The sequence below is a fragment of the Cyprinodon variegatus genome, unplaced genomic scaffold, assembly GCF_000732505.1.
Source record: "Cyprinodon variegatus isolate N-32 unplaced genomic scaffold, C_variegatus-1.0 Scaffold297, whole genome shotgun sequence".
NCBI lineage: Eukaryota > Metazoa > Chordata > Actinopteri > Cyprinodontiformes > Cyprinodontidae > Cyprinodon > Cyprinodon variegatus.
The window spans coordinates 498,222-509,468 of record NW_015150750.1 but is presented as its reverse complement, the minus strand read 5'-3'; the positions used below and the strand labels follow the sequence as shown (position 1 = coordinate 509,468).

Sequence of the window (11,247 nt, the reverse complement as noted above, 5' to 3'; positions counted from 1 at the left end):
TCAAACTTATGGTGTCGAGCATTCGATTTCATCCTGGACACTAGAGAAAATGGGCTAAAAATGTAAAAAACCGAACTTCTCCTTTAATATTTAGAAGATCCTCCTTTTGCACAAACAACAGCCTCTAGTCGCTTCCTGTAGCTTTTAACAAGCTCTCCAATACAGCTTCTCCTGGTGCAAAGTGCACTGAATTGGTGAATGATGCACAGTGACACCATCTGCAGCAAGATGATGCTGCAGGTCTTTGGAGGTGGTCTGTGGGATGTCCTTGACCATTCTCACCATTCTTCTTCTCTGCCTCTCTTATATTTTTCTTGGCCTGCCACTTCTGGGCTTACCAAGAACTGTTGTCTTCCATTTCCTTACTATGTTCCTCACAGTGGAAACTGACAGTTTAAATCTCTGAGACAACTTTTTGTATCCTTCCGCTGAATGACTAGGTTAGACAATCTTCGTTTTCAGATCATTTGAGAGTTGTTTTGAGGTGCCCATGATGAATCTTCAGAAGAGATTCAAACAGGAGAACAACTTCCAAAAACAATTAAAAACAATCCACTGGACTAGGTTTCCAAGTTTGAAGATGTTTCGCTTCCCGTCCAGGAAGCTTTTTCAATTTAAAATGTGAAACCAAGATGGTTCCTCTAAACTGTAAGTTGCTATAATCCACTTCCTGGATGGGAAGCAAAACGTCTTTAAACTTGGAAACCAAGTCCAGTGGATTGTGTTTAATTCTTTTTTTTTTTTATGATTATGACCTGGATGACTGAGAACCTTCACCAGCAGGAGAACAACTTGCAACTGGCCCCCTTAATTACAATTTCTCCTGATTGGATACACCTGGCTATGAAGTTCAAATCAAAATGAAGTTACCAAACCATCTCTGTTTTTCAGTAAGTCAGTGAAAAGTAAATAAGGGTATTCAAATCAATAAAATGATACAGGTACCCATATTTTTGCACTTGTCAAGCTTTGTTTTAATGCATGTTGCACATTTTTCTAGTCCAATAAAAATCAATTCAATATTTCAGTATTGAATTGATTTTTATTGGACTAGAAAATATTTAGAAATTAAATTTATTTAAGACTAATAGGGTCGTCCAAAGTTTTTCATATCACTGTATATATACGTATTGTGGAAATAAAGAGAGCATAAAAGACTTCAGAATGTTGCAATTTGTTAAGCTAATAAAAGTAAAAATGGGGTCTCAGAGTTCCGTCTTTTCAGCAGCAGTCCTTATAGCTCTTCCTGTGAAAGTTGGGCAGGGTTCCTCTTTGTGTTTCACTGGCTAATACTTAAGACTGCATTACTTATAATGGGATATTTTCTCCAGCGTCTCTCTTCCCTGGTTAGACAGGAAGCTAACAAAGGTTTATAGATTAACAATGATCCTCTCATGTCTCTCATCCCTTCTACAATGCTGTGTGAGATGCTATTTAGAGCTCGAGAGAGAGAGTGGTGCTCAAGGAGGATTCAGCCTTATTGCTGATTAAAGGAGCATTAATGCCAATCTTAAGCAAAACGACAGAAGATGGGGTTTTTCAGAGTATTTTGAGTGTGTTTAGTCCTTTCTCTTCTACTGTAAAGTAATTTCCATACAAGGTCATCACTTCCAAAAGTTATTTCCACTATCCTGCATTTTTCAAAAAAGGTTTGTTCGTGATTTCAAAATGACACTTTAGGATTCAGTATTTTCATTACTCTAAGCACAATAATTAGTTTTTGTAAATGCTGTTTAATTTGTCAGCATATTACTCCAGTGATATAGCATATTACAGCAGTGGGCACAGCTGTCCAGGGGTCAGTTCAAGTTGACAGTTCTGCACTATTTTCTTCCATCAGAAGAAAATTATGATGTTGGCAAACTCAGTCATTAGTTATCATGACTGTAAATGGGATTTATGATTATTCGTCAAAGATGAGTTTCATTTGACTCACCTTACTTAAGTCTGATTTAGGCCAGACATATGAAATAAAGAAATGGGTTCAAATGAATCTTTTTGAGATAGAAAATTAAAAAGAACAGCAAATAAGACATCTAAAGAAACCTAATAACAGAAGAGAAATAGTCATTAACGTTTACTACTTTAGTACTCAGTGTTTCAAAGATATTTACTTTTGGGCCCAGTGACCCTCATGGATGCTACATGTACAATAAGCTAAATAAGGTGGAGCAGCAAATTTGTGCATAAAGATAAAGCCGTAAAGGCATCACAATGCTTATGGCATGCAAGCAAGCAACAATGTAATGCTGCCACGGTAGTAAAGAAGGATGGACAGGAGAAGAGCAGGGTGTAAAAGCTGAACTGAGGAGACAGGAAATTATGAAACTTAAAATCAGTGACCACTCTACCAATTGACTTCAATAGTTGATCAATGACTCATCCAGGTACCCCAAAAAAGGTGCAAGGGCAAAGCAGGTCTCACCTGGTCAGGGTTAGGGATAATAATAAAAAAAAGTACTATGCAAAAGTGGATCATCTATTACTTTAGTTTTATAAAAAATTTATTTTAAAAAAGGGGGGAGGGGGATATACAGACGTGCATGAAAACCTGAATATATTGGGTGTAATACAGTTTGAAGAATGAGAACATCCCAACAGTCAAACATGGTGGCAGTAGGATATCGGTCTGGGGTTGCTTTATTGCTTCATGACCTAGATGACTTGCTGGAAATGATTTTAAAACAAAATAAATGCCTTAAACAGGAGTTTATCAACATTGATAACTTAAAGAAAAGAGGTTCTAAAATATTTTACCAAGAGGCTTATTACAAGTAATTATAAATGTTTTTTTCCCCATTTTCTAAGGGTTGGATAAACACTTATGTTTAGGGAGCAACCGAGCAAGATATTTAAGATGATCTGAAACATGAGTGACAAGAAAATAAAATTAAAAACCTCTGATGGCAATACTTTTATTTGAAGCCATGTATTTAATAAAAGTTTTATCATTTATCAATTAATCAACATCCTGAAAGTTAAGAGAAAGGATTATATGTTGAAAGCTTCTTTGTTGACAGATATATTTAAGCAGAATTAAGTTGTAAGTATTTAAATTATAGCGCTGGTGCTGAAGTCAAACGTCTTCATCATAAGGCACACTTTGCAGAAGAACCCAAAATTTCACCTGTGTTGTCGTGGAAAAGACAAATCGGCCATCTTGTTAAAAAGTATCAAGATTCATTACAATTTTATGATTTTTTATGCCACAATTACACCAGCATTTTGTTGGTAACATGAGTAGACTACTTTAATCGGAAAAAAATTTTCTTTTTTAATAAATTCACTTAATACAGCATTTAAAAAAATGGATAGAATCTGGTAAATATGGCATTTTAGCCTTTTTAGCATTTTCAAATTAGCTATATTTGTAAAATAAAAAAAATAAAAAACTAACCTGCCTAAATCAAAATTTTAATCTTAACCAGACAACACAGTAAAGCAAGAAATCAGTCATATCTGAAAAGTAAACTAAGTCCTCTGATTGAATGGCTGAATTTTCTGTGAAGGAAACCAGTGAAAAAAGTTTCTCACACAAACACATCAGGTTGTTGAAAAGCAGAAAAACAAATACCACAGTAGAGTTTAGCCAACTGCAGAAAATATAAGATAGGTAGAACCGCTGCGCTAAACTAAACATAGCCTCAGTCTACAAACACAGATAACCTTAGGAAGCATGAGTGACATCCACATCAAAGGATGAACTGATAAAAATGACAATGACAAACTACAGTAATTTGGTTAAAACAATATTGAACTACCTCTTTTAAGACGCCTGACTAAAATAAGCATCTCACAAAGGAGATAAGTTGTTAAAAACAGCAGAGGTGATAGCAATATTATGAAAAACGGGAACTTTACCTCGACTTGATAAATATATATATAATCTATATGAATGGGCTGGGGTTTTTCCACCTGCTGCAGGAGATCTGTAGCAAAGTCTGACTGATGACAAGACATCTCAGGCACTGACGGAAATGCACATACTTCAAACCTTTTCATTTGCAAACAATACCCCTCTGCTCATCTATTATTTCTAAAGACAGGAATGATCTGCGCCGTGGTCGGACAGGCTTGATTACAAAGATCACCCTAATGAAGGAAAACTTAACTCCTGTAATTATAGAGGAGCTGTTTTTATTTTATGGTTGCATGTGTGTGGTTTATGGGAAGGAAATGAGGTTTAATCTGGAGGAAGTGTCAATAAGACAACAATGTGTTAGGAGTTGGCAGGAGTAATTATCCACATGCCGGCTCTGGCTTTACAGAGCACCCCCTCACACATACACACAGCTCAGTTTCAGCTTGTTGTGAAGTTAATGATTCGTCTATGCTTGTTTCTGTTGTTTAAAGAGAGGGACCAGTTCACAGTGTTCAGATTACAGATATTCACACAAACATCTGAAGGGAGAAAGACTCCTTTTTAAACAATCAATCTTTACCCACATAACACTAATAACAAACTCAGCTGCATTTATAATTAACAGTCTTTTTGGGGGAGATACATTTTAAAAGACAGGTTTGATAAAAATTGTTTTAGCTCAAATTTGAGCTCTGAAAAACCATAAAATGCTTGAGATGAAATATTAAGAGGCTTGTTTGTGTTTAAGAAAAAATAACTGGTGTTCTAGATGACTGAAGCAGCCTGTTTGCTGTACGTGCTTTTGCCGTGACTAAACAGAGTTTAACTCAAAGACCGAGAGTCAAAACAAACACAGATACCCGACGCTCCATTTACCTCACTTGCTGAATCATCAGCTGGAGGGAAAAGAAAGGAGGGATGCCATGTTGACAACTCCCGCCAATGAGCCAGGTTTATCGCAGTAAACTTTTTCTCTCCCCATGCCTCTTCCCGCCTCTCCCCCTCCTTCCCCCGCGCTCTCCCTCCCTTCAAAACTCCCACACATTTTCCTCCCCTTTGCTTATTGTTTCTCTCCAAAGCCTTTAGGGGAATGCCATCTCTGCCTCACACTATTCGGGTGAAACATTAACCCTCGCAGATACCCTAAACCCTTGAGTGTGAGTGCGTGCTATAAAGGTATCTTTGAATACAAACAGACCAGAAGACGGTCTCCACATTGCACACAAGATACTGTGGAGTCACGCCACTGAAGCATGTGTCCTGCCAGAACCCAGGGAGGTTTGATATAACCCTGTCGCACCTTGTGACTAATAGCAATGACTAACCTAGATCACACGCACAGACAGGACCCAAACAACTGTTTGGAGCTTTGTGCTTGTGTGGAGACAAACGCTGCCTTCAGGAACTACCGAAACAAACGCACCAAATGTGTTATCAACATATTACACTAATAGTATCACCACTTTGGCTACTCCTTTCGTGACACAAGCATCTGCTTCATGCCACTAACTCCACAAAGACTAAAACTATCTTATATAGAGAGGGAAGACTTCTCTTTGTTAACAGTTGAAGAATGTTGTTTATATTCACAAAAACAAGATAACCTTTGCTTTAAAACTTATTTCTTAAGATGGGGAAAGTTTGGTTGCAGTGATTGTCTAAAAAGTCATGCCACAAAATATAAAGTTAAGGATACCATTGTTTTTGTTCAGGCCTTTTCATGAGTTTATTTGTTGAAGCATGGTTGGAAAAAGCAGTGTCTTCATATTTATAGAATTTCTTTTTTATTTTATTCTTTCAGATTAGAGTTATGTCTGTCAACACTGTGGGTTTTCATTTAATTAAAAAAGGGGTGCCAACAATTATTTCCACGTTTGCATCAGGTTAAAGCAAGGATATTCAATTCAACGACATGCAACAAAAAGGCCAAAGAGGCCTGAACAGGAAAGGATTTTGTATTGCAAGAAATGACACAGGTACTCAACGTGTTGCTGCACACTGCCAATCAGCTTGATGTAAGAACTTGCTCCTATACATTACGTCACTTAAAAGGAATGCTAAAGCAAAGGGGAATCCCAGCTTATAAGCCTGTCACACATACCCCAGCTTTATTCTCCATTTAGATAGAATGATTCTGCTCCTTTCTTCTTACTCCTCTCAGTTTAACCATCCCTAAAATTTCAAATTAATGCTGCCAATTTCTGCTCCTCTGGACACGTACACAAGCAATCCCCTACTCACAGGCACACAGCTATTTCATTCCAAGTGTTTTATCTTTAGTCCCAATGGATCAAGCATATTTAATCCTGTAGGAGAGTTCTGGGAAAATCTGCCCAGACATTATAGCTAACTATAAACTAAGTGTGGAAAATCCTTTGACCATGTTCACACAGCCTGTAACAGCTTTTTTCCACTCTAACAGGATTTTCACCATACATCATTAGATAAATGGTGTAAATCCTTATATAATTTTATTTCAGCAAAGGAAAAAGAGGAGAGAGAAAAAAACAGGGCTATATTGGTGGAAGAGTACAAATTAACCATTAATTGTTAACATCACTCTACTCATTAGATTTTCTTACAACAGAAAAGCCTGTAGTCATTATAACCACAAAATCACAAAATTCAAAGACGGTGTTACTTGAAGAAAAATAGATTAAAGAGTTTCTTTCTCTAAATGTAATATTCAGATAGATTTAATGAATTATTCTATACACAGAGAATATGAATAAGGCCAATAATGTACATTTCTAAGGGGTCAACTCTAAGGGCTGAGAGTTTGGATCATCATCAACTGTCATAAAATCCTAAATATGTGGGTTTTTCCTAAAGTTAAATATCTTCCCCGCCTTGGGGTTTATCAGTACACATGATAACATTAACCATTGGTTAACATATTTTAATTATGAAAAAAAAAAAAGTAGTATTTTCAAACACACAAGAGTCCACCTCAGTGAATAGAAATTTAAAGAAATTAAGTTTGTTTTATTTTGTTTTTTTCCACAGAACAGTATTACTTCTTGCCAACAATAACAATATGCTCTGATTAAATTCTGACTTATACAGACTCACACAAATAGGGGCGTGTGTACTTAGCTTGCATGAACCTTTTGCTTCTCTTCCAGAACATGAATTGCACCCCTGATGAAGCAACTACAGCCAAATGAGTCACACAGCAATAAATATACTAAATTTTACAAAGACGATATCAAACATTGTTGTTTGGATGCATGTGATGCAACTGATCTTGGAAACACTCACTGATTCAGGAAAAGAGTCAAAAGATGCCTCACGAGTAGTTAAAGTTTCTTTGCCAATTTTCTTGTTTTGTCTTGAGTGACTATTTATTTATTTTAAAATGACAAACAGAAACCAGTTATTCACTATTCATCACTATGCTTAGACTTTTAACTAAATCTTTCAACAAATACAGATAAAGACACTTCTCCAGCTGAAGATTTTCCTGCAGACAAACACCAACATCTCTAAACAATGTCAGCCATAGATATGAAAAGAGAAATGAAATATCTATTCTTTCATCAAAACTTAGGAAGATACACCAAGGAGCTTATGATGGAATAATGGTTTTAATTCTAGATCGCCCAACATAATGCTGCTGGCAGAAGGTAGCAATTATTGCGTTTAGTTTGGCTGAGTTACCTCAGGAAACAGAAGGCAAATCCATATGTTACTAAGAGATAGTTACAAAAAACATTCAACAGCTGAGAGAAATTTAACCTTTATTTCCATCATTGTGCCTAAAATTGTGAGGCGTTTTGTACCTAAACCTAGTTAATAAACTAGACAGTTTAGAAAGTGAGCTCAGTGACCTGAATAAAAAAAAAATCCCCAGCTTGAAGTTTTATATTTAATCATGCTGGACTTTAGCCATGATGAGGTAATTATACAAACTCTATTGTTAGTTGCTGCTGTGCATGAACTTCAGCTACTTAAAAACATCCAACATAAAACTGTATTAACAGAATGTGTGACTCACTGTATGTAGATAAGTTACTGCCTGATTAGACATAAAATATTATGTTGCTGCTTGTAGATTTACAAGGAACAATTAAATTAACAAAGTAACTGCTACAGTAAAAGAAATTTTACTTTTTGGTGCTAAATCTCAGCAGTAACGCTTCTCATCATTCCTTCCATGAAGAAGCTTATTTGTCAAAATGTTGCTGCCTGTTTTGTCCACAAAAGGGACGCCCCTGGATCTTTGGAAACCAAGAAATCCTCCTCCTTTAACGCGGCAGAACTGCTTTACCTGATCGTTTTGGCCGAGTGATCCAAAAGTAACTGCCTGCACAGGTTGCAGCCTGCTTGCTCCCCTCTCTCTGCAGACAGAGCCAGCTCAGAGGGCAGACTGCCTTGTCACTTTAGGCCAAGAACCAAACATTAACCTTTCTTTGCTACTTTTAACTGTGCCTGGGCAGGCTTTGTTAGAATTAGGTTTTAATGTTCATAGTTGCTTTAGAAGAAATTTGCTTAAGAAACCAAACTGCTTTTTTTTAGGTTCTGGGAGAGAGGGGTGGTCCAGCCATAGCTAAGATGGTTTCTTGCAGATATGGAGTTAGAATTCTGTCATATTCTAAATTCCATTTAGTGCTTTTTTTTCATATTTGCTGCTGGTTTGATGGATTATTATTCAAAACTGAGACTTAGCAAAGCTTAATTAGTTGTTTTGTTGACTAATGAGCTTCTATTATCCACATTCATCAGTTTTGCTAATTTTGAATAATTTGTTGTTTTTTTGTGGTTAATTTTGACATTGATCTGCTTTCTTGAAGGTTAGTACTAAATTACTGCTTCTTAGTTAAAAGGTTAATTATGTAGAGACATTTCTTATGCTTGGTTTATGATTAATAAATAAAAATATTAACATTTACAAGTGGTTAATTCAAACCAAGGTTCAGAATCAATTGAAATATACACATTTATGGGTAAATTTGGTTAATTATTGGTCATTATAATCATTGAAGGCTTAATCCAAATTAGCCATTTTTTTCTTTTTAATTCATATAAAAATAAAGGGGAAAAAAACGAATGACTACACAATTGCGAACACATCTAACACAGGTATGCTGCTCTTCAACTACAGAGATAATGTCCTAATCTGGAATTAACCAATGACATGCTTTTCTGTAGCATTACTTACAAAAAGATCCTCTAAAGCTTGACATACCAGGAAAAATGACACTATGGCTACATTAACTAGTACTATTTTCACTTTCAGAAAACAATCTGGGCCTTTTCTCAAAAAGAATCTGAAGATTAAAATTTGCTTTTATCTTTAAATCTCCCAAATTTTATTTTACCTTGATAAAATAAACGCTACTTACAAAGTAACTGTAGAAGAGCTCCAAAAGTAAAAAAAAAAATATGTTAGGTGTGGTGACAAGAACTTAAAGTGAGCCTGAAAGGTTTTATATCATGTTTTTTTGAGCCTTTCAGAGTCACCCATATGCAAATATATGACAAAATAATGCATTTAAAACTATATTGGTATAAATTTGTATTAAAACAAACTTGTTTTCTCCTAATCCCCAAAAAGACCACTTGCCTTCAAAGCAAAGTCGCAGCTCTCCCATCTGAGTGACCCTCATTTTAGAACAATTTTAAAGCATTTCAGAAAACTGAAAAAAAAAAGTCTGAGACCAGAGGCCAAAAAAACAGGTTTCCAGGATTTAGACATTAGCTTAAAAAGAAAAGCTGCGGCTCTGTGCAGATTAGCTGCTAAAAGAGCCACTTAATCTTAACTTTAAGCCAGCAACATTGCTTTCTTCCTCACACCACCACACCCTGAAGGAAGAAAGAGGATGTTTGTTTAGATTGTCAGCAAAGCGCAGTTAAGGTAGATGTTTCCTGGAATGAGCATTGCTCTAAGTAGAGACTCTCCAACTACTCATTTTCATAGGTAAATTTTCTTGCTATAAGCCCTTGACGTTTGTCTAAAGCAGAGAAAAGGACAAAACAAACAGAGAAAGCTGTTTTGTTGATGCAGGACACTCCTGATTGTCCTCCCAGAGATGTTCAGTCAGAGGCACTGGTCCTCTGTCCTAACCGCTCCTTTCCATATCGATATGCTGTATATACAGCTGTAGTCAGTCTGGCCAGCCAGGCTAATAGAAGACAGCATTACAGCTAGCAATGGTGTCAACCATATTCTCAATGATACAAGTATTCATGTCAACTGTTCTCTCGTAGTTATTGTTAGCAAATTAAGCACTAAGGATTTTAGGCTAAGATAGGCGCACTGTGACAGGGCTCCTGTAAATATATGTGCTTATATTTGTGATTTTATCTTAAATCTTACTGTAAGGGTGTTTAAAGATGGTGAGTCTTTTCAACAATGATTGTTCATGTTTTTTTACATGAATTGGGGTTCAACAATCCAGCAGTCACTCCTTAGATTTTCTACATCAATTCAAATTTCTAAAGTAAAGCTCAGAAGGACATACAGGTGGCGCAGTGGTTAGCACGCACGACCCATGTACGGACGCCTTAGTCCTCGACGCAGGCGACCGGGAATTCAAATCCGGCCAAATCCTGTGGTCCTTTGCCGCATGTCTCTACCCCTCTCTCATACCCCCTTTCCTGTCAGCCTACTGTCGAGAAAACGAGCCACTATTGCCCTAAAAACTCAAAAAATAAAAAAAGTAAAGCTCAGAAAATTTGGTCAATGAATTAAAGGTTAACATATTGAAAGCTAAAGTAAAGATTGGTTGTCTATACCAAATCTTACCTGTCTTTGAGGAAGTCAACAACTCTTCTGAAGTCATCAATGCAGTATTCTCTCTTCATGTCCATCAGGACACTGTCTGAGGCTGACTGCACGGGAACATGGAGGAAGGCATAAACACGCGGATGATTCAAAATCTTCGCCATCTCCTAATGGGGAACATGGAGAAGGACACAGAGGTAAGGGCAGAAGAATGAGAAAGTAATTAATACCAACAGGAATTCAAAAGTTGCTAAAATACTTTTCTGAATGTTCCCTTCACAGATCAAAGTAAGTCATAGGTCAAACTCATTTGGGAATTTTGGCATCAAAGTAGCACTAAAAATGTTAGTTATTTAAATAGATGAAGTATATACAGCAATCAAAAGGATGGTGTTTCACATAACATAAAATCCTAAATGTAAAATAATTTAGACTTCGATTTAAAGTCATGTTCAGAATTTACCCTCACACAGCTGTAGCCTGGGTGCCATTCCGAACTTAGTCCCGCCCACAACGTTTGAGGTCGGGAAGTTCGGTCTGGCATTGCTCCATAGTAGCGCGAGTATGCTCGCACAATATTTGGCGGGCCAATTAAATTGTCAGGGCGGGCTTTATACGATGATGGACAGAAGATCAACAGTAACGTAATCAACCACGT

General features: G+C 36.6%; 1 protein-coding gene across 1 annotated transcript in view; it reads right to left on the bottom strand.

The window, feature by feature from the left end:
- The window catches only part of cdkal1 (CDK5 regulatory subunit associated protein 1-like 1), a 256,495-nt gene that overhangs the window by 98,167 nt on the left and 147,081 nt on the right, over positions 1 to 11,247 (bottom strand). The window contains exon 10 of the mRNA XM_015383909.1: positions 10,611 to 10,756. Within this exon, the coding sequence (XP_015239395.1) occupies positions 10,611 to 10,756 (146 nt within the window). The remainder of the gene's footprint in view (positions 1 to 10,610; positions 10,757 to 11,247) is intronic.